This window comes from Nerophis ophidion, linkage group LG03, assembly GCF_033978795.1.
Source record: "Nerophis ophidion isolate RoL-2023_Sa linkage group LG03, RoL_Noph_v1.0, whole genome shotgun sequence".
NCBI classification, from domain to species: Eukaryota; Metazoa; Chordata; class Actinopteri; order Syngnathiformes; family Syngnathidae; genus Nerophis; species Nerophis ophidion.
In genome coordinates, this window is record NC_084613.1 from 28,930,469 (window position 1) to 28,954,616 (window position 24,148).

General features: G+C 39.9%; 1 protein-coding gene across 1 annotated transcript; it reads left to right on the plus strand.

Moving 5' to 3' along the window:
- The first annotated feature begins 2,131 nt into the window (after nt 1–2,131).
- On the plus strand, nt 2,132–7,213 carry si:dkeyp-59c12.1 (Ras-related and estrogen-regulated growth inhibitor-like protein). The gene is made up of 4 exons (XM_061893709.1): nt 2,132–2,226; nt 2,311–2,364; nt 2,434–2,510; nt 5,996–7,213. Exons 1-4 carry the CDS (start codon nt 2,145–2,147, stop codon nt 6,410–6,412), a joined length of 630 nt encoding a protein of 209 aa, XP_061749693.1. The 5' UTR covers nt 2,132–2,144; the 3' UTR covers nt 6,413–7,213.
- Nucleotides 7,214–24,148: the final 16,935 nt, after the last annotated feature.

Sequence of the window (24,148 nt, forward strand, 5' to 3'; positions counted from 1 at the left end):
GAGGTCCGTGTGGAACATGGAGGCGTCAGAGTCCGTGTACAGTGCAAAGATTGAGGATCGAGGAAGGAAAAACACGGAAGATCTCGAAGGGGTAAGACTTGCGAAGGAACTGAGGGGGGAACAAACAAGGACGTCGGGCACGGAGGGAAAACGTAGAGAAAGACAGAGTGCATAAAGCGAGAGTAGGCTTTCGGTCCACCATTGAGAACTAAGTTCCCGCCAGGATCCTTGTGCTTTATTCAGCTCCCTCTCATCAGGTCCAGGTGCGCTGATCACCCACATAGAGCGCAAAGATGAGGGGGCCGTGACAATAGCTCGCCTAGAAATGACGAAAAGGTCACATATGGTTCGCTTTCAGGTCACATTGCGTTTAGACTGATGTCACATTTTGAAAGATCTGATTTCAATCTAATGTGGACTATTTCCTGATGTGGCCCGAATCTGTTGTGAAAATATTAGATCTGAAGCACTTTAAAGCGTGTAGACTGGCAAAAAAATCAGATCTGTGTCACTAGAGGGCAAAAAAAATCATATTTGGAGTGCAAATATGAGTCTTATTTTGTATGTTCTGTAGAACTAGCGCCCCATACAGTAGACATTTGATTTTGATCAATTGATTTTGTCCGATTTACAGGAGCACTCTGATGTTTTTAGGAACAGCTGCAAAAAAGCTAGTCAAAGATCATCTGTATAACATCACTTTTAAAAAAAAATCTGCTCCAAAAATGTGAATCTCTCACAAATATTTGGAGCTAAACTCGTAGGCCACCAAGTTGAATAGCCCAAATGATGAAAAAAAAAAAAGGGCCTGAAATGGAACCTTGAGGAACACCTTTAGTATAAACAAAAACGTTAAACAAATGAGTACTGACTGCATCTGAAGTAAACAAACTACCTTAGTTACATAAATCACATTATGAAAAAAATAAGGAGAGGACTTAAAGGGGTGCCTTGAGGAAGGCCTCAGATATGTAAATCCCAAGTTAGGACCCCAGTGGTTATGTTTGCTGGCAAGGTTAAAAAAGTCAATGCAAGGATCTGCCAATGTGTTTACATTGGTCCAAGTTTTTCTACACAACACTCTAGTGTTTGTATGAATTTGCTGAAAATATGTTAATCCCCCAAGTTTGGAACTAAACTCCATGGTGACATTCCCGGGCCCCGGGGCCTCCACCTGAATGGACCTGGTGTAATGGCTACAATAAATATAATTTAAAGTAATTTAGAAGTATTATTTACATTGCAACACATGACCTAGATCAAAGTTTTCCAACCTTTTTGAGGCACATTTTTTTAATGAAGAAATCTGGGAGGCACAGCACCAGCAGAAAACGTTAAAAAATTAAACTCCACCGGGTCATCGTGCCTTATTTTGAGTTTGTTGGTGTTTTCCTGTGTGTAGTGCTTTAGTTCTTGTCTTGCGCTGTTGTTTCTGGTGGCCCTTTCTGTTTTGTTGGTGTTTTCCTGTAGCAGTTTCATGTCTTCCTTTGAGCGCTATTCCGCGCAGCTGCTTTGTGTTAGCAAGCAAGACTACTTATGTTGTTGCTATCCTTCTTTGTGTGGACAATGTTGATTGTCGTGTCACGTATGGATGTACTTTGTGGACGCCGTAAGTTTTTGCTGTCGTCCAGCATTTCGTTTTGCATAGCCGTTGTCTTTTCCTTCCCCTTTCCGCATTGTTAATTTTTGGTTTAAGTATTATATACCTTTTTACCCACACACTGCCTTCTGCTGTGGTCTGCATATTGGGATTAAAACAAACCATCCTCATCTCACTTGACACATTCCGACTTACAAAGCAATTAACTACCTGCTGCCCACTACTGACATGGAGTATTACGTGGTTACCCTGCCGAGTTTTACACGGCACATTATTTGCAGATTATAATTACTGATTGGACCAATTAGGTGAAGTTGCATAATTTCCCACGGCACACCAGACAATATCTCACGTGCGCACAGTGGTTGAAAAAAAAACTGACCTAGATAAATGAGAAGAATTTCCAGGATTCTTTGCAGAACACGTGTGCACAGGAGCATGTGAATGTTGCGTATGACGTGTTATAAGCTCCTCCCCCTCGTGTGTGGGCTGCTTTAATGAGAGCTACAGTGCGAACCGAGAGCACTGCAAACACACAACCTTCATGGAGCTGAGAGGACTCACATATCCAGTCAGCATGGAAACCAACATTGTCGTGATGGGCACAGAGAGTGTGGGAAAGTCAGGTAACAACAAAACATAACACAGTGTTATTATTAGTATATTACTAATAATAGTTGTAGTTGTAATAACTTGTTTATGTCTTGCAGCTCTTACAGTTCGCCTGTTGACAAGGAGATTCATAGGAGAGTATGGAGACATTGGTAAGTGTTGAAGTTTTGAATAGATCTGTTATTAGGTAAATATGTGCTTACAGTATGAATGTGTTGCAGAATCCATCTACACTCACAGATTCATGGTGGACGGGAGGGAAACTGTTGTCAATATTTGGGATTCGCCTTATTCTGAGGTAAGGAAACGACCGTGTGCTGCCTACAAATCCGCACTAGCATTTTTGATTGACACGAACAGAGAGGTATTCGTTTAACAACATGTTAATTATTGAACTGCACTGTTCATGCTGAGAGTTCTTTCTAATGAGAGATTTTAGATGGAATTTAAGCCTCGTTTCAAGGAGAAATAGGCTACTTTGTGTATTGTTGGAAAGTTTCATTGGTCAAAAAAAAAATATTGAAGCCACAATTTTCAGGGTAATATTTGGCACCTTTTTAGGCCACCTGAAGTAAGTGAGTGAAATGAAAGAAAAGTGTATCAAACTAACATGCAGTTGGTGTAAATTAGAATGATTGAAAATAATTTTCGCAGAGCAGGGATGGGTAAAAATGAGGAAATTTAAGAATCTTAGTATAAAAATGCAGGAAATCCATTTTTCAGCTATAAAAGTAGTTTAGTGTGTGACCAAATCAGTTATTAGTAGTGATGGGTAATTGATGTCTCGGTGAGTGTGTGGCACACTCAGTGGTTGTATTGACATTAGGGTGTGAATCTTTAGGCAATTGAGGTTTTAATCTAATGCCGATTCCTGGGGTGACGATTTGATTTGGAATTGATTCTGGATTCTATGGCTTTAGCTCCAGACTTCTCCAGACAATGTCATTACTGCCACAAGTAGTGGAAACATATATTACAAGTGAGTACCGCTGCAACCCATATGGACTACAGCAGTCATTTTTTGGCGGCCTTCTAGCCCTATTGTTAAAGGAGAACATTATCACAATTTCAAAAGGGTTAAAAACAATAAAAATCAGTTCCCAGTGGCTTGTTGTATTTTTTGAAGTTTTTTTCAAAATGTTACCGGTCCCGAAATATCCCTAAAAAAAGCTTTAAAGTGCCTGATTTTCGCTATTTGCGATGCGACTATCCCTTTCCCTGTGACGTCATACAGTGCTGCCAACGTAAACAACAATGGCGAATAGCACAGCAAGATATAGCGACATTTGCTCACATTCAGACTCGGATTTCAGCGGCTTAAGCGATTCAACAGATTACGCATTATTAAAACGGATGGTTGGAGTATGAAGGTATTGAAAAAGAAACTGAAGCTCTTGAGCGAAAAGCTATTGACGCTATTGATAGACGTAGCATGGCCGAATAGCTGCGTTAGCATCGCCGGTAAAATGTGCGGACCAAACGATCAGGACTTTCGCATCTTGTGACACTGGAGCAACTTTCGATTGGTAAGTGTTTTTTTCGCATTAAATGTGGGTGGAAGGAAACGTAATATAGTTGCAAATGCATCTGCAGGTTATCCATACATCTCTGTGCCATGTCTGCTTTAGCACCGCCGGTAAATAGCATGTTAGCATCGATTAGCTGGCAGTCACGCTGCGACCAAATATGTCTGATTAGCACATAAGTCAAAATCAACAAAACTCACCTTTGTGATTTTGTTGAATTTATCGTTGCAAATGCATCTGCAGGTTATCCATACATCTCTGTGCCACGTCTGTCATCGCCGGTCAAATGTGGAGACACTTTGGCACATTCAATGGGGGTCTGGCGGCAGACACTTTCACATCTTCGGGCCAGTGGTGCAACTTGAATCCCTCCCTGTTAGTGTTGTTACACCCTCTGACAACACACCGGCGAGGCATGATGTCTCCAAGGTTCCAAAAAATAGTCGAAAAAACGAAAAATAACAGAACTGAGACCCGGTGTTTACAATGTGTTGAAAATGAAAATGGCGGCTGTATTACTTCGGCGACGTCACATTCTGACGTCATCGCAAAAAGAGCGATAAACAGAAGGCGTTTAATTAGCCAAAATTCACCCATTTAGAGTTCGGAAATCGGTTAAAAATATATATCGTCTTTTTTCTGCACCATCAAGGTATATATTGACGCTTGCATAGGTCTGGTGATAATGTTCCCCTTTAAGAAACACTGAAATAATAAATTGTGAGAATCGGTTTGAATTGAGAATTGCGTTTTGATTCTAAGTCGATTCGTCACCCCAGGAATCGGAACCAGATTAAATTATTAGGTGCCAAAAGATTCATACCTTTGTGTCAATATGAGGGCTGCCATAAAATATCTGTTTTTCAGCTGTGGTCTGTATGGGTTGCAGCAGTACTCAGTTGTAATACACTTTTCCACCACTTGTGGCAGTAATGACAATGTCAAACAAACAGAAGAAGAATGGAGTTAAGGTCAAAGAAAGGTTTCTACGGCGCAAAAATTGCTGCATTTTTATTTTCACTTTGATTTTATTTACAGTTTATTTAAAAACACATATGTTATTATTAGTTATCATTAATTTAGCGAGACTTCATTTTTTGGCTCCCCTATGCAGTTGCATGTCAATTAATTTTTCTGAGTTTGTCTGAGTCCCTTCTTTTGCAGTATATTTGATTAGTATTTATTTTTGTAATCACCCTGACCTAAGCCTGGATGATAATCTTTCTGATTTCATTTGACGAGGTTTTATACCATCAATTTTCCCTCCAATTTTTCATATGTATGAGCAAACGCCAAAACTCCTTGAGCATTCAGTGGCGCACATGTGAGCGACGGCAGACATGCACACTGTTATGCGCTTATTTTTTTATTCGATTTTGTGTGCTGCCTAGATTTGCCCTGCGCTGAAGACGCGTACCTTACAGGGAACATTGTCTACAACTCTTATTTTTTTGTGATAAAGTGATTTGAGCACATACTTGTTGGTCACAAAAGACATTCATGAAGTATGGTTCTTTTATGAATTTATTATGGGTCTGCCGAAAATGTGACCAAATCTGCTGGGTCAAAAGTATACATAAAGCAATGTTAATATTTGGTTACATGTCCCTTGGCAAGTTTCACTGCAATAAGGCGCTATTGGTAGCCATCCACAAGCTTCTGGTTGAATTTTTGACCACTCCTCTTGACAAAATTGGTGCAGTTCAGCTAAATTTGTTGGTTTTCTGACATGGACTTGTTTCTTCGGCATTGTCCACACGTTTAAGTCAGGACTTTGGGAAGGCAATTCTAAAAGCTAAATTTTAGTCGGATTTAACCATTCCTTTACCACTTTTGACGTGTTTTTGGGGTCATTGTCCTGTTGGATAACCCGACTGTGCCTAAGACCCAAACTCCAGGTTGATGATTTTAGGTTGTCATTTTTTAAATACATTTTTTAAAATTATGAATTAATATAGAAATTTGGATGACTACGGATGTTCGAATGTGAATCACTTTTTTTGTTTCATAACAGTGCTGGATTAAAAAAGTTTGACCCGCTAATAAAATATATAAGCATATTTTTTGTGTGCAAATGAGCTAAAAGCAGGAAAATAACATTTACAATATTTAATAATTAGTTTGCGTTTAGATGTATGATGGCGACATGCATTAAGGTCAAACGGGCGGGTTTGAACATGAAAATGGACGACACATCAGCCGTGCTGGAAGAGTGAGCGGTACCGTAATCACTGACCTTTGTTTTCTCTCCTTGAAGACGCCGCTCTTTGAGAGAAAAGTCCGTTGGGCCGACGGCTTCGTCCTCGCCTACAGCATCTGCGACCGCGCCAGCTTCACCGCCGTCACCCGCCTGCTCCACGCCATCAAATCCTCCAGAGGATGCCCGCACGGCGACAGGGCGCCCGTCGTGGTCGTCGTGGGCAACAAGCGTGACCTCCACCACCGGCGGACTGTGCTGAGCGAGGAGGGCCGCCTCCTGGCCCTGGACGCTGGCTGCCTCTTCTATGAGGTGTCGGCGGCAGAGGACTACCACGGCGTGCTGGCGGTCTTCCACAGCCTGCTGACTGGGGTGAAGGACGCCAAGTTGAGCGCCAAGAGGCCGTGTACGGGCCTCAAGGGCATCGTGAAGAGCGTGTCTGCCGTGTTCGCCAGACGACGGACTGACTCCATTTAAGACACTTGTTGGGGCGCCAAAGACATCTTTTACCACCAGAGCCTGAAGACACGAGGAAAAAGGACATTATACTTGTGACCTTTGACCTAACATATTAACTCAAAATGCAACATATATTATGGTTCTGTATTTTTATTATGGCGGTGGACAAAACATTGAGGATCTTTCAGCTCCTCCACAACCGTAATAATGTTTTTAATAATGTTTCCATCAAGCTGCTGTATAGGAGCACGTGCAGGTGTACCTAATGTAGCATCCAGTAAGTGGACATGAACGATATAAGGTGTACCTAATGTAGCGTCCAGTGAGTGGACATGAACGATACAAGGTATACCTTATGATAACGTTCATGTAGACTAATGTAGCGTCCAGTGAGTCAACATGAACGATATCATAAAGTTTAACTAATGTAGGGTCCAGTGAGTCTAAATCAGGGGTCACCAACGCGGTAGCCCGTAAGGACCAGATGAGTCGCCCGCTGGCCTGTTCTAAAAATAGCTCAAATAGCAGCACTTACCAGTGAGCTGCCTCTATTTTTTACATTTTATTTATTTACTAGCAAGCTGGTCTCGCTTTGCTCGACATTTTTAATTCTAAGAGAGACAAAACTCAAATAGAATTTGAAAATCCAAGAAAATATTTTAAAGACTTGGTCTTCACTTGTTTAAATAAATTCATGTATTTTTTTACTTTGCTTCTTATAACTTTCAGAAAGACAATTTTAGAGAAAAAATACAACCTTAAAAATGATTTTAGGATTTTTAAACACATACCTTTTTACCTTTTAAATTCCTTCCTTTTCTTTCCTGACAATTTAAATCAATGTTCAAGTATTTTTTTATTATTATTTAAAAAAAACAAAAAACATTTTAATTTAATTTTTTATTTTAGCTTCTGTTTTTACGACGAAGAATATTTGTGAAATATTTTTTCAAACTTATTATGATTAAAGTTAAAAAAAATATCCTGGCAGATCTAGAACATCTGTAGAATCAAATGTAAATCTTATTTCAAAGTCTTTTGAATTTCTTTTAAAATTTTTGTTCTGGAAAATCTAGAAGAAATAATGATTTGTCTTTGTTAGAAAAATAGCTTGGTCCAATCTGTTGTATATTATAACAAAGTGCAGATTGGATTTTAACCTATTTAAAACATATCATCAAAATTCTAAAATTAATATTAATCGGGAAAAATTACTAACGATGTTCCATGAATTATTTTTTAATTTTTTTCAAAAAGATTCGAATTAGCTAGTTTTTTTATTCATTTTTTTCGGTTGAATTTTGAATTTTAAAGAGTCGAAATTGAAGATAAACTATGTTTTAAAATTTTATTTTAATTTTTTTCGTGTTTTCTCCTCTTTTAAACGGTTCAAATAAGTGTTTTTTTTTTTTAAATCATTTGTTCTCTACAAAAAACCTTCCGTAAAAGAAAAAAAAATGTACGATGGAATGACGGACAGAAATACCCATTTTATATATATATATATATATATATATATATATATATATATATATATATATATATATATATATATATATATTAAAGGTAAATTGAGCAAATTGGCTATTTCTGGCAATTTATTTAAAGGTGTATCAAACTGGTAGCCCTTCACATTAATCAGTACCCAAGAAGTAACTCTTGGTTTCAAAAAGGTTGGTGACCCCTGCTCTACATGAACGTTGTCATAAGGTGTACCTAATGTAGCATCCAGTGTTTCGACATGAACGATATCATAAGGTGTACTTAATGTAGCGTCCAGTGAGTCGACATGAACGATTTCATAAGGTGCACCTAATGTAGCGTCCAGTGAGTCTACATGAACGTTATCATAAGGTGTACCTAATGTAGCGTCCAGTGTTTCGACATGAACGATATCATAAGGTGTACTTAATGTAGCGTCCAGAGAGTCGACATGAACGATATCATAAGGTGCACCTAATGTAGCGTCCAGAAAGTCAACATGAACGATATCATAAGGTGTACCTAATGTAGCGTCCAGTGAGTCGACATGAACGATATCATAAAGTGCACCTAATGTAGCGTCCAGTGAGTCGACATGAACGATATCATAAGGTGCACCTAATGTAGCGTCCAGAAAGTCAACATGAACGATATCATAAAGTGCACCTAATGTAGCGTCCAGTGAGTCGACATGAATGATATCATAAGGTGCACCTAATGTAGCGTCCAGTGAGTCGACATGAACGTTATCATAAGGTGTACCTAATGTAGCATCCAGTGTTTCGACATGAACAATATCATAAGGTGTACTTAATGTAGCGTCCAGTGAGTCGACATGAACGATTTCATAAGGTGCACCTAATGTAGCGTCCAGTGAGTCTACATAAACGTTATCATAAGGTGTACCTAATGTAGCATCCAGTGTTTCGACATGAATGATATCATAAGGTGTACCTAATGCAGCATCCAGTGAGTCTACATGAACGATTTCGTAAGGTGTACCTAATGTAGCGTCCAGTGAGTCGACATGAACAATATCATAAGGTGTACCTAATGTAGCGTCCAGTGAGTCGACATGAACGATATCATAAGGTGTACCTAATGTAGCGTCCAGTGAGTCTACATGAACGGTATCATAAGGTGTACCTAATGTAGCGTCCAGTGAGTCGACATGAACGATATCGTAAAACAAACGACTTTTAGTATTTATTGTGCATACGCCATGGACAGCACACACGTAGGGATGGGTACCAAATTTGGTACTTTTATGGGAATTGATTTATGTCGGTACTACTGGGTACCGAATTTCTGTTGTTGGTATCGGTACTGGTACCAAAATGCATTGTGATACTTTTTGATACTTTTCAAAATAAAGTGGACGACAAAAAAATTTATTATTTTAAATGAAATATTATCATACATTAAACATGTTTCTTATTGCAATCAAAGAACAACTTTGCCATTAAATAAAATAGTGGGCATAATAGACAACTGGTCTTCTAGTAGTAAGTAAGCAAACAAACTAATTAGTCTGCTGACATATGCAAAAACATTGTGTGTCATCCATCCATCCATTTCCTACCACTTATTCCCTTTTGGGGTCGCGGGGGGCGCTGGCGCCTATCTCAGCTACAATCGGGCGGAAGGCGGTGTACACCCTGGACAAGTCGCCACCTCATCGCAGGGCCAACACAGATAGACAGACAACATTCACACTCACATTCACACACTAGGGCCAATTTAGTGTTGCCAATCAACCTATCCCCAGGTGCATGTCTTTGGAAGTGGGAGGAAGCCGGAGTACCCGGAGGGAACCCACACATTCACGGGGAGAACATGCAAACTCCACACAGAAAGATCCTGAGCCTGGATTTTAACCCAGGACTGCAGGAACTTCGTATTGTGAGGCAGACGCACTAACCCCTCTGCCACCGTGAAGCCCCATTGTGTGTCATTTTGTCAAAATTATGATGGACAAGCTGTAAAAAATTTATTATTAATCTACTTTTTTATTTACTGTTAATATTTGCTTCTTTCTGTTTTAACAAAATCTATTTACACTTCTGTTAAAATGTAATAATCACTTATTCTTCCGTTGTTTTGATACTTAACATTAGTTTTGGATGATACCACACATTTAGGTATTGATCCGATACCAAGTAGTTACAGGATCATACGTTGGTTGTATTTAAAGCATTTCATATTTCCTGGGTTTATAAAAAATAACAGATAAAAAAAATGTTTTGATAACAAAAAATATTGACGTAATAATTGTAATATCGACTATATACAGCTATTGTACTTGATATCGTTGTAGTCCATGTAGATCCACCGTTTTTTTCCCATTCAGGAGCACTAGCTTGCTGTTAGCGGTTAGCTATTGTATCCTCCTACGGTGTGTAGTGAAGCGTGTTTATCTGTACCTTGTCCTGCATGAGTAGTATTTGTAAAAAAAAAAACAACAACACTGTTTATTTGTCACCATAGAGGCGATTATTAATTATTTAAAAGTGGCTAAAACACTTTGGAGGGACGTTAGCTGCTAGCTAGCTTGGACTTTACAGTGCATTGCTTCACTTTAACCGCTAAAGCCAAAATACGTCCATTTTTCTTCCTCTTCTTTCTCCACACTTCTTCCGCTTGTAAGTGCTGTGTGTGTGTGTGTGTTGTCTCACATGCACCTCGGCTCATATTACCAGCAATGTTCCTACGGCGCGCCATCAGGCACATTAAATAAAAAAGTACCGGTATTTTTCAAAAGGCAGCATAGTACCTATTTTACTTTATTAGGACTGCAGGTACGCTATTACTACTTTATAGTGTATTACCTGTCACGTTGAGGTCGCATCTTTATGCGGGGTAGTTCTCCCAGGATGCAGACAGACAACTCCGGACGAAATCGTGAGGTAGTAGATTATTTATTTCTCATAAATCCTACTCTGTAGATACAAGCAGACAAAAACAAAACAAAAGGAAAGCGTGCCGATCGCACAGGAAGCTAAGGTAACCACTTGAAACAGGAATCAAGAGCTTGAAAACAAGAATACCCACATAACCGTTGCCTTTAGCAAACAAGGAAGCCAGACTGAGCGTGGTGAGCAAGGTAAATAAAAAGCTGTCTGATTAGTGGCTGACCACTAACCAGAGGCAGGTGAAAACAATTAATCTCCGTGGAAACTAAAACAAACCCAGAAGTGCATAAACAGGAACTAAGGGAGTCCAAAACTAACAGAACATAACAAAACATGATCTGGGCCACGGATCATGACATTGCCCTAGTATCGATTCATGTAAAAATGAAACGGTGCCATATTTTAATATCTTTGTTGCACAAAACGTCATGACACTCAAGCACTTGCTGGGTAAACAAGCATATAATGTTGCAATTGTTTTTTATGCAAACAAAGCAAGCATGCCTGATCGAAAAAGCTCCAGTATTCAACATGTGTTAGCTCGATGCTAAACTACATAGCATATGTCACATATATTTTTCTTCACCTTCACATTTGGTAATTGAAACTGAAACCAAGACACACATTACAATCAATCCAATCCAATCCACTTTATTTATATAGCACATTTAAACAACAAAATGTTTCCAAAGTGCTGCACAGCAATATTAAAAACCACATTCAAATACTATCCTGTGCTCCACCAATGACTGAATAAGAACAAAAAATAAAAATAAATACATATAAAACCAATACAAAAACAATTTCAAATAAATATGATTAAAAACGATTTTAAGTGTGAAACCCATTAAAACAGTAAAGAGAAAACAAAATTTTAAAACACAGAGGGCAACAGAGGACCACACAACTCACGTAGTGTTAAAAGCCAGAGAATAAAAATGGGTCTTAAGACGAGACTTAAAACACTCCACTGTGGGAGCAGTTCGAATATGGAGGGGCAGAGTGTTCCAGAGCTTAGGGCCGACCACAGAGAAGGCCCTATCTCCCCTAGTTTTAAGTCTGGTCTTGGGCACCACGAGCTGGAGCTCGCTCTCGGACCTCAAATGCAACTCAGTATTCTTCTTCCTCCAAACACGACGAGTTGAGTTTATACCAAAATGGATACATGGATGATACAGCAGAGGATTAGGAGAATGTCATGTGGTCAGATGAAACCAAAATATAACTTTTTGGTATAAACTCAACTCGTCGTGTTTGGAGGAAGAAGAATACTGAGTTGCATCCCAAGAACACCATACCTACTGTGAAGCATGGGGGTGGAAACATCATGCTTTGGGGCTGTTTTTCTGCTAAGGGGACAGGACGATTGATCCGTGTTAAGGAAAGAATGAATGGGGCCATGTATCGTGAGATTTTGAGCCAAAACCTTCTTCCATCAGTGAGAGCTTTGAATGGTTGACCAAATACTTATTTTCCACCATAATTTACAAATAAATTATGTAAAATTCCTCCAATGTGAATTCCTTGATTTTTAATAATATGCGCCACACTCTGTGAACCCACACCAAACACATCTCTGGAGAACATTGGCTCTGTAACACATTATATACGCAACATAACACTTACCCAGAATGCAATGGATCCGCGACTCCTGGCTACGCCATACACTCGCTGGCACCAAACCCCGCCCCCCTCCCCCTCCCCTCTTCTCCGTGCGTTGGTTGAGGTGGGCATGGTTGAAGGCGCGTGTATAAGTGTATAATACCGGCAAGAGTCACGGATGCACGACATTATGGGTAATCCCTATGCTGCGTTTATAATGTGCCACGGAGCCAATGCTCTCCAGAAATGTGCTTGGTGTGGGTTCACAGAGAGTGGCGCATATTATTAAGAGTTCTAAAGTTGTTTATATTACAACCATCAGTGTAAAAGGTATGGCTGTTGACCAAGTTTGCATTGCAATCTCGTTCAAGAAGTAGCGAAATGCCAGCACGCAGACAACATGGTGCAAAAGTGGGTGCGATGACATACTGTAGAGCAGTGGTCCCCAACCACCGGGCTGCGGACGCAGAAGAAATTTTAATTATTATTGTTTTTAATCACACCCAATTTTTTACTGCATGCCATTAGTATGCGCAGAGGTGAGAAGAAGTTTTAAAATTATTAGCGCCCTGGCGGCTATTCATGGAAATACGGTATTTACGCATCATATTTAGTACAGGCCAAAAGTTTGGACACACCTTCTCCTCATCCAATGCGTTTTCTTAATTTTCATGACTATTTATATTGTAGAATGTCACGGAAGGCATCAGAACTATGAACGAATACATGTGGGGTTATGTACTTCACAAAAAAAAGGTGAAATAACTGAAAACATGTTTTATATTCTAATTTCTCCAAAAAAGCCACACTTTGCTCCGATTACTGCTTTGCACACTGTGGAGGGGGGTGTGGCCTGAGGGCCTGCAGCAAAGAGAGGTGTGCCAGGGCCGGCCTCAGAATAAGCAACAGGTGAGTAGAGGGCCCACCTGGGCCTTGTTTTCTGGTTTTCTAATCACCTGTCGCTCTGTTATAAACAGCAGCCAGGAGGAGAAATGGAGTTTGAGCTGGAGGGAAGCTGGCCTGAGAGCTAGAGAGAAAGAGAATAAGACAATTGCTGAAAAGCAACCTAGGACAGTTCGTAAAAATAAAACAATATTGTACCCCTGAAACGGACTGCCATGTCGGTGCTTGGTTGTCTGAAGAACCCCCAAGAGGGCAACCTCCACACACACTCTTGGCATTCTCTCCCTGTGCTTCAAGAGGTAGTCACCTGAAATGGTTTTCACTTCACAGGTGTGCCTTATCGTAGCTGATTAGTGGAATTTCTAGCTTTATCAATGGGGTTGGGACCATCAGTTGTGTTGTGAATCGGAAGGTGGGTCAAAACTTTTGGCCTGTTTTGTGTATGTTACTCAAAAATGTTCATTATGTATTCTTATATAAATATGTTTATTCATTCATGATGTCCCTATTATAAATAAAGAATACATGAAAAATTAAGAAAACAATGAAACACCTCAAGATGTCACATTGACTACTTAAACACAAAGCCAATATGTGGATGTTTAGCATATATTGATTGATCTACATTTTGTTGGTTTTAATATCGTTCATGTACAAAATGTATGAAAGTGGCCCCAACATTTTTAAACGTTTTTTGTATGGAGCTCCCTCTGGAAGACATTTGAATAACCCTTATTTAAGCAATCCAAAATTGAAACAACACTGCCTGGTTGTGGCTGATAATGAGGTCACATTGTGCAGGTGTCTATAATGAAGGATGCATTTCTCCTTCCTTTCCACACTCCTTTGACAAGCAAAAAAAAAAAGCGTGATCACAGAGTTTCAGTAACCTTGCTTTGACCTCCCCAGCGTAATAACAATTTTCTTTTACTTTTTATTCCTTTCACCTTTTGTTGCCGTGCATCAGAAAGATGTCTGTCTCAGAGGCCAAATGGCAGTGAAGCTGGTGGTGAGACACCTACCATCATCATCATCATCATCGTCATCATCTCCCCCTCTCCTTTCCTCCTTGCTCTGCTTTTCTTATTTTTACGGCTGAGGAGTCTGACAGGATGATGGCGTAGGTTAACAATGCGGAACGTGGCCCGTCTGGCCCCCGGCAGGTCTCCATAGCAACCCGGTGGCGTCACAACACGCTGAAGTGTGAACCTGTCTGCACTAAACACTTACAATGGCTGACACTAAAAAGCAGCAGGAGAAAAGAAACCGGATCATTTTTGAATACTACAGATAAATGCGGAATATATTTTTTTAATGAACTCAAATGTTTGTCAGTTCCAAAATAGACAGTTGAGGTCTGATTTGGTAAAATGTTTCCCCATAAAAAATTAATGTATAACTTAAAATAATACTTGTATTACAAACCCTGTTTCCATATGAGTTGGGAAATTGTGTTAGATGTAAATATAAACAGAATACTATGATTTGCAAATCCTTTTCAACCCATATTCAATTGAATGCACTAGAAAGACAAGATATTTGATGTTCAAACTCATAAACTTTATTTTTTTTTGCAGATAATAATTAACTTACAATTTCAGGGCTGCAACACGTGCCGAAGTAGTTGGAAAGGGTATGTTCACCACTGTGTTACATCACCTTTTCTTTTAGCAACCCTCAATGAACTGAAGAAACAAATTGTTGAACATTTGAAAGTAGAATTCTTTACCATTCTTGTTTTATGTAGAGCTTCAGTCGTTCAACAGTCCGGGGTCTTCGCTGTCATATTTTACGCTTCATAAAGCGCCACACATTTTCGATGGGAGACAGGTCTGGACTGCAGGCGGGCCAGGAAAGTACCCGCACTCTTTCTTTACAAAGCCACGCTGTTGTAACACGTGCTGAATGTGGCTTGGCATTGTCTTGCTGAAATAAACAGGGGCGTCCATGACGGTCCATGACGGCACTTAGTTGGCAGCATATGTTGTTCCAAAACCTGTATGTACCTTTCAGCATTAATGGTGACTTCACAGATGTGTAAATACCCATGCCTTGGACACTAATGCACCCCCATACCTTCACAGATGCTGTTTTTTTAACTTTGCGTCGATAACAGTCTGGATGGTTCGCTACCTTGTCCTAATGACAAAATGTCGAATATTGACGAAAACAATTTGAAATGTGGACTCGTCAGACCACAGAACACTTTTCCACTTTGCATCAGTCCATCTTAGATGATGTCGGGCCCAGAGAAGCCGGTGGCGTTTCTGGATGTTGTTGGTAAATGGCTTTTGCTTTGCATAGTAGAGCTTTAACTTGCCCGACAAACTGTATTTAGTGACAGTGGTTTTCTGAAGTGTTCCTGAGCCCATGTGGCGATATCTTTTAGAGATTGATGTCGGTTTTTGATACAGTGCCATCTGAGGGATCGAAGGTCACAGTCGTTCAATGTTAGTTTCCGGCCATGCCGCTTACGTGGAGTGTTTTCTCCAGATTCTCTGAACCTTTTGATGATATTATGGACCGTAGATGTTGAAATCCCCAAATTTCTTGCAATTGCACTTTGAGATACGTTGTTCTTAAACTGTTTGACTATGTGCTCATGCAGTTGTGGACAAAGGGGTGTACCTCGCCCCATCCTTTCTTGTGAAAGACTGAGCATTTTTTGGGAAGCTGTTTTTATACCCAATCATGGCACCCACCTGTTCCCAATTAGCGTGCACACCTGTGGGATGTTCCAAATAAGTGTTTGATGAGCATTCCTCAACTTTATCAGTATTTATTGCCACCTTTTCCAACTTCTTCATGACGTGTTGCTGGCATCAAATTCTAAAGTTAATGATTATTTGCAAAAAAAAAAAATGTTTATCAGTTTGAACATCAACTATGTTGTCTTTGCAGCATATTCAACTGAATATGGGTTGAAAATGATTTGCGAATCATTGTATTCTGTTTATATTTACATCTAACACAATTTCCCAACTCATATGGAAACGGGATTTGTGTATTAATACCATTGCATATTTCAGTAATATATATTGAGTATATTGTAATAAAAATTACACAAAATTAACTTTGGCGCTGACTTTAAAATTAAAGTGTAAAAATAATAATAATAAATAAAGGGTGTTAAAATTTTTTTTATTCACATTCAAATTTAAATTCTTATAATCCTCATCCTAAATTGATTTAATTAATTAAATAATTACTTTAAATAATTAAAAAATACATATACATAGACATATAAAGTTATATATGTATAAGAATATATATATATATATGTGTATGTATATATGTGATCAATTCCCATTCCCACTGTGAATATAAACTAAATAAAGAAAAGTGATAAATGGAAAGTGAAATTATGAGAACATGTGTAATTACTGGACTGGTTTGAAGATGCAACATTTAAATGTGACCTGGGAACTCCAATCTGCTGCTTGGAAGACACCACAAAGAGAGCAAATGAAAGACCTGAACAGTGCAGCCAAACATCAATCAATCAATCAATGTTTATTTATACAGCCCCAAATCACAAATGTCTCAAAGGACTGCACAAATCATTACGACTACAACATCCTCGGAAGAACCCACAAAAGGGCAAGGAAAACTCACACCCAGTGGGCAGGGAGAATTCACATCCAGTTGGATGCCAGTGACAATGCTGACTATGAGAAACCTTGGAGAGGACCTCAGATGTGGGCAACCCCCCCCCTCTAGGGGACCGAAAGCAATGGATGTCGAGCGGGTCTAAAATGATACCGTGAAAGTTCAATCCATAGTGGCTCCAACACAGCCGCGAGAATTCAGTTCAAGCGGATCCAAGACAGCAGTGAGAGTCCCGTCCACAGGAGACCATCTAAAGCGGAGGCGGATCAGCAGCGTAGAGATGTCCCCAACCGATACAGGCGAGCGGTCCATCCTGGGTCTCGACTCTGGACAGCCAGTACTTCATCCATGGTCATCAGACCGGACCCCCTCCACATGGGAGGGGGGGACATAGGAGAAAGAAAAGAAGCGGCAGATCAACTGGTCTAAAATGGAGGTCTATTTAAAGGCTAGAGTATACAGATGAGTTTTAAGGTGAGACTTAAATGCTTCTACTGAGGTAGCATCTCGAACTGTTACCGGGAGGGCATTCCAGAGTACTGGAGCCCGAACGGTAAACACTCTATAGCCCGCAGACTTTTTTTGGGCTCTAGGAATCACTAATAAGCCGGAGTCTTTTGAACGCAGATTTCTTGCCGGGACATATGGTACAATACAATCGGCAAGATAGGCTGGAGCTAGACCGTGTAGTATTTTATACGTAAGTAGTAAAACCTTAAAGTCACATCTTAAGTGCACAGGAAGCCAGTGCAGGTGAGCCAGTACAGGCGTAATATGATCAAACGTTCTTGTTCTCGTCAAAAGTCTAGCAGCCGCATTTTGTACCAGCTGTAATCTTTTAATGCTAGACATGGGGAGACCCGAAAATAATACATTACAGTAATCGAGACGAGACGTAACAAACGCATGGATAATGATCTCGGCGTCTTTAGTGGACAAAATGGAGCGAATTTTAGCGATATTACGGCGATGAAAGAAGGCCGTTTTGGTAACGCTTTTAATGTGTGACTCAAAGGAGAGAGTTGGGTCGAAGATAATACCCAGATTTTTTACCGAGTCACCTTGTTTTATTATTTGGTTGTCAAATGTTAAAGTTGTATTATTAAATAGAGGTCGGTGTCTAGCAGGACCGATAATCAGCATTTCCGTTTTTTTGGCGTTAAGTTGCAAAAAGTTAGCGGACATCCATTGTTTAATTTCATTAAGACACGCTTCCAACTGACTACAATCCGGCGTGTTGGTCAGCTTTAGGGGCATGTAGAGTTGGGTGTCATCAGCATAGCAGTGAAAGCTAATACCGTATTTGCGTATGACGTCACCCAGTGGCAGCATGTAGATGCTGAAGAGTACAGGGCCAAGGACCGAACCCTGGGGAACTCCACACATTACCTTAACATAGTCCGAGGTCACACTGTTATGGGAGACGCACTGCATCCTATCAGTAAGATAAGAGTTAAACCAAGACAGGGCTGAGTCTGACATACCAATTCGTGTTTTGATACGCTCTAATAAAATATTATGATCGACGGTATCGAAAGCAGCGCTAAGATCGAGGAGCAGCAACATAGATGACGCATCAGAGTCCATCGTTAGCAATAGATCATTAGTCAATTTTGCGAGGGCTGTCTCAGTCGAGTGATTTGCCCTGAAACCGGATTGAAAGGTTTCATATAGATTGTTAAACGCTAAGTGTTCATTTAGCTGCTCTGCAACAATTTTTTCGAGGATTTTCAAAATAAAGGGAAGGTGAGACACCGGTTGGTAGTTTACCATGAGGTCAGGATCGAGGTTAGGTCTTTTAAGGAGAGGACGAATAACCGCTTTTTTGAATGCTAGGGGAACAGTGCCCGAGGAAAGTGACAAGTTTATAATATTTAGCACTGATGGACCTGATAATACAAAAAGCTCCTTGATAAGTTTCCCAGGAAGTGGGTCAAGTAAACATGTTGTTTGTTTTATTCCATTTACACATTGTAACAATTCTTCTAATGTTATTTCATCAAAACGAGAGAAACTATTTTGGATATTTGCAGTATCCGCCGTATATACAGTCGTATCTGTGTTACTATAACCCAGTTGTAGCTGGGACGCATTGTCTTTAATCTCCTTTCTAATAAGTTCAATTTTCTTATTAAAGAACTTCATAAAGTCATCTGCCGAATGGGTGGAGCTACTGGAAGGAGTCCCTTGTTGGGTTAGCGATGCTACTGTACTAAACAAAAATTTTGGATCGTTTTTATTAATGCGGATGAGATTTGAGTAATAATTAGTTTTAGTTAAGGTAAGCATGCGTTTATAAGTTATTAAACTATCACTCCATGCTTGATGGTGCACCTCAAGTTTAGTCGTGCGCCATTTGCGTTCCAGCTTTCTACATAATAATTTCTGAGCTCTAGTTTCTTCAGTAAACCATGGCGTACGCCTTTTTGGAGACTTTTTTTAACTTCAGCGGTGCTATACTATCAATGGTTTCGCGCAGGGCGTTGTTAAAGTTGTTAGTGAGGTTATCAATAGAGCCCACATACTTTGAAAACGGTGCCATTACCGAGGGCAGTAGGTCAGCAAGAGTCGTCGTTGTGGCAGCATTAATGTTGCGGCTGCTATAGCAGCTATTATTATTATTAGCTTGCCGAACATGAGTCTGAACTTCGAATTTTATAAGGTAATGATCGGACATTACTTTAGTATACGGGAGTATCATAACTTTGGAAACGGTGATACCTCTGACAAGCACTAGGTCTATCGTATTACCGCTGCGATGCGTCGGTTCATTTATTATTTTTGTAAGACCACAGCTATCAATTATAGTCTGGAGCGCCACGCACGGTGGGTCCAATGGGGTATTCATATGGATATTAAAGTCCTCCATTATAATTATATTATCGGCGTGCGTCACTAGATCAGCAACAAACTCTGAGAATTCACTAATAAAGTCCGAATAGGGCCCTGGGGGGCGGTAGATAACGGCCAGGCACAGAGGCAGAGGTGTGGCAGACTTCATAGAAAGCACCTCAAACGATTTGTATTTATTATTTAAGTTAGGACTAAAGTTAAAGTTTTCGTTGTATATTAGTGCGACCCCCCCTCCCCTTTTAAGGGGACGGGCAATATGCGCATTCGTATAGTTAGGAGGGGATGCCTCATTTATCGCAAAAAAGTCGTCTGGTTTAAGCCAGGTTTCGCTAAGACCGATGACGTTAAGGTTGGTGTCTCTAATGACTTCATTAACTAATAACGTTTTGGGAGACAAAGATCTGATGTTTAGAAAGCCCATATTATAGGTAGCGGGCTGTTTTAAGGAGTTGTTGATAAAATTATCCGTAGTAGCAATATTAATAATGTTGCGTTTATTATGCGCAGTGTACTTAAAATAATTACGACCATATCTAGGAATTGATATGACGAGAATTTTCAGATTGTCTACTTGGGGCTGCGATAAACTGAACGCATCATGATTTGCCACCTCAGTAGAACGCATGTCTAACTCTGACGTAGTCATAGTCATAGCAGAAAAACCATTTTGTGAGTTGAGGATTATTCTCCGAAAATTGCTATGTGTACAGGGATCATCCAGCCTGGCGCTGGCTAGTTCTAATTTAACTGACTCCATACCCAGGCTAGCAGGCTCTGTAATTGCCTGTGACCGGGCTTGCTCTAGTGCAGTTAGTCAAATGTGGCTCAATGCGAAATCTATGTTCCGAGACAAGAGGATAGCGCCTTCCTGGTAAGGGTGAAGGCCGTCTCTCCTCAGCAAGCCAGGTTTGCCCCAGAAAGAGGGCCAATTATCAATAAACGTAAATCCCTGTTGTCTACAGAAGCTATCCAGCCACTTGTTAAGAGAGACTAATCTGCTATATCTCTCATCATTGCCTCTCCCAGGCAGGGGGCCAGAGACAATTACTCGATGCCTGGACATCTTTCTAGCGAGATTACAAGCCCTGGCTATGTTTCTCTTTGTAATCTCTGATTGTTTCATCCTAACGTCATTGGAGCCAACGTGTATTACTATATCCGCATAATTAGTGGTGCGATTAGCCTGTCGTACGTGTTTACTAGACCTGTTGCGAGTTAGCTCCCTAAGATTAGCTTCAATGTCAGGTGCTCTGCCCCCGGGAATACACTTAATTGTGGCTGGTTTGCTAAGCTTTATGTTTCGGGTGATGGAGTCCCCTATGACTAAAGTGTGGTGCCCGGTAGACTGGGGTGTAGGACTAGCTAAAGGGCTAAATCTATTATGCGTCTCAACCGGTACACCGTAGCTTGTAGGCCGCTTAGGGCTGCTACAAGCTGGGCTAGTTAGCTCGCTACAGCTAACGCTAACAGATGTGTCCGCAACATCTAAAGTTACGAAATTACACTGCTCTAACTGGCGGACACGGCTCTCTAGCAAAGCCAACCTATCCATGAGTAAAGTGCACGAAGCGCAGGAAGCCATACTCACAGAAACTTTCCGTCGTCGAGTGGAGTGCCAGCTGTCTTCGGGAAGTAGTGGTCACGGTGGCAGGGGAGTCTCTCACATGTTTTTCTTAATGCGAACCAAAGCCCTCCCGCGGGGACATAAAGAAAGCAGCTTACTCAACAGCTTCCTGGCAGCCGATGTTCAAGAGACTGCAACAAGGAAATGCAATTTTCTTTTACCTCATCTAATTGGAGTTGTCCTTATCTTATTATCGTGGAGGCAGCATAACAATTACTCATCGGCCAGGAAGAGGAGAAAAAGGAAGACACTATGCTTAGCTATGCGTTCACAACATTATATTGTATACCAAAATTATTACAACGATTCATCAATTAAATTAATGTATTTCATGTAAAAAAAACTTTGATTTGTATTCTGTTGCTTCGATTAATTGTTTAATGAGTGTAACTATTTAAAAAATTGTCAAATACAGACTGCATGGAGTGCCTGGAAATATAAATATGAGGACATAGTTTCTGCACGCATGCTGCAATAGAGAGCACATGAGAGCGGTGGCGTGTGGCAGCGTACATTTTTTTTTCTAATCTTCAATAATAAAAATATGTTAAAAGGGCAATTTCAGTGTTGATTATGTGCATTTATTTAAAAAAAAAAGAAAGATTTGTATTATTCCATCCATCCATCCATCCATTTTTTTACCGCTTGTCCATTTTGTGGTCGCGGGAGGTCGCTGGAGCCTATCTCAGCTGCATTCGGGCGGAAGGCATCGTACACCCTGAACACGTCGCCACCTCGTCGCAGGGTGATTTGTATGATTAATGATTATTATTTATTTCAACTGTTTTCCCTAAAATATGCAGTTAGGCTATAACGTGACTTTTATCTGAATAATTGATTAATCAAATAAACTAATTGATAGATTACTTGATTACTAAAATAATCGATACCTGCAGCCTTAATTACAATTACCGTATTTTTTGGACTATAAGGCGCGCTTAAAATCCTTTCATTTTCTCAAAAATCGACAATGCGCCATAAGTCGGTGCAGCATAATTCTGGTTGTAATTACCGACCTCCAAGCAATTTTAAGAGGTACATGGTAATGATAAGTGTGACTAGTCATACATAAGAGATACGTGTAGACTGCAATATGATGCCAGTAAACAACACCGGAACTTTAAATGTTCCATTGAGCATATAGAACATTACACACGGCGCTGAAAAATCTGTCAAAATGTTTTTAGTATGACTTTGGTAAGCTATGAAGCCGCACCACTTGGATTGTCGGCGCATTAAACATACGAGTATTCTTATGGTTCGTGTATAAGGAGCGCAAAATGGCACCTATTAGCAGAAATTATCTGGCGTTTTGTTTCGCAATATTATGCAAAACCAACTTTATTACCTTCTGGTACATGCTGATCTGTATTTGGGATCTGCATAAGTCCTAAAAAAGGTGCGCACATCTGCCATTGTAGTCCATGCCAACAACATAGTCATAAGCTTCTTCTTTTTCTCTACCTTCTTATGTGGTATTCATCTTCCACTGTTGCCATTTCTAATATAAAGTAGTGTACCCCGCCTTCCGCCCGATTGTAGCTGAGATAGGCGCCAGCGCCCCCCGTGACCCCAAAAAGGGAATAAGCGGTAGAAAATGGATGGATGGATAGTGTAAAGATCTTACTTATATCTCTGAGCAAACTAACTATCAAAGTGCTAAAAACTGTTGTGAGTTTACATAACTTTAGTTATTGGAGGGTTCCGGTCGGACGTTTTTTCACGAGACACATTTCCAGCGTTGATGTTGCACTAGTGAGCCATGGATGAGAAGATGCTGCTCTGTTATTGATTTAAGTAAAGTCTGAATGTCATTAAAACAGTTAGCTCCATCTTTTGACACTTCTTCAACTCCCGTCCTTGCACGCTACACCGCTACGACAAAGATGACGGGGAAAAGACGCCTCTCGAAGGTTAAGCATGTAAATAAGACCGCCCACAAAACGGCGCATCCTGAAGAAATGGTCAGAAATCTACTTGAAGACGATCCGTCAAACATCATTTATTTTGACCAAAGAGCCACCAACACATGTTATGTGGACCACAAGATAGTGGTTTAAATTTAGGAAAAAATCATAATATGACCCCTTTAATGCACCTTATAAGCCGATGCGCCTATTGTATTAAAATAGACCTGAATAGACCCACTCATCAGCAGTGCGCCCTTAATCTGGTGCGCCCTATGGTCCAAAAAATACAGTATACTAAAAAAAATGCTACAAGAATAAAATCATTGGTCTCAATTACAAGGTTTTGGTAGCACAACCACATTCACAAATGTTGCACAAACATCAAATTACGATTAATACTGTGGTTAAAATAGTTTGAATTCTACAAAATAAATGTTGTTAAAAAAAGGAGAATAAAGTTGCATTTTTCATTTCACAATAAGAAATAGGGATCACAAAGATTAGGTGATAAGTCATGAATGACAAAATTAAGATGCAATATAAAAAAAAGGGAAAAAAAAGTAATTTTACAAGAATACTATCATAAGTACTCATTTGATTAGTATTTAGGTTGTAATATTACAAAAAAAAATCGTAATTTTACAAGGTAACTGTCATAAGTACTGATTGAGTAGTTTTTAGTCGTAAGGTTACCAGAAAATAAATTTTTGTTTTATGAGATTATTTGTGTACTATTGAAGTTGTAATGTCATGAGCAAATGAATTGTAATTTTCTGTGAATACTCATAATATTGCAACCTGTATACTACTCAAATGAGTAGTATACAGGTTGTAAAAATAATTTTACGAAAATACTGTC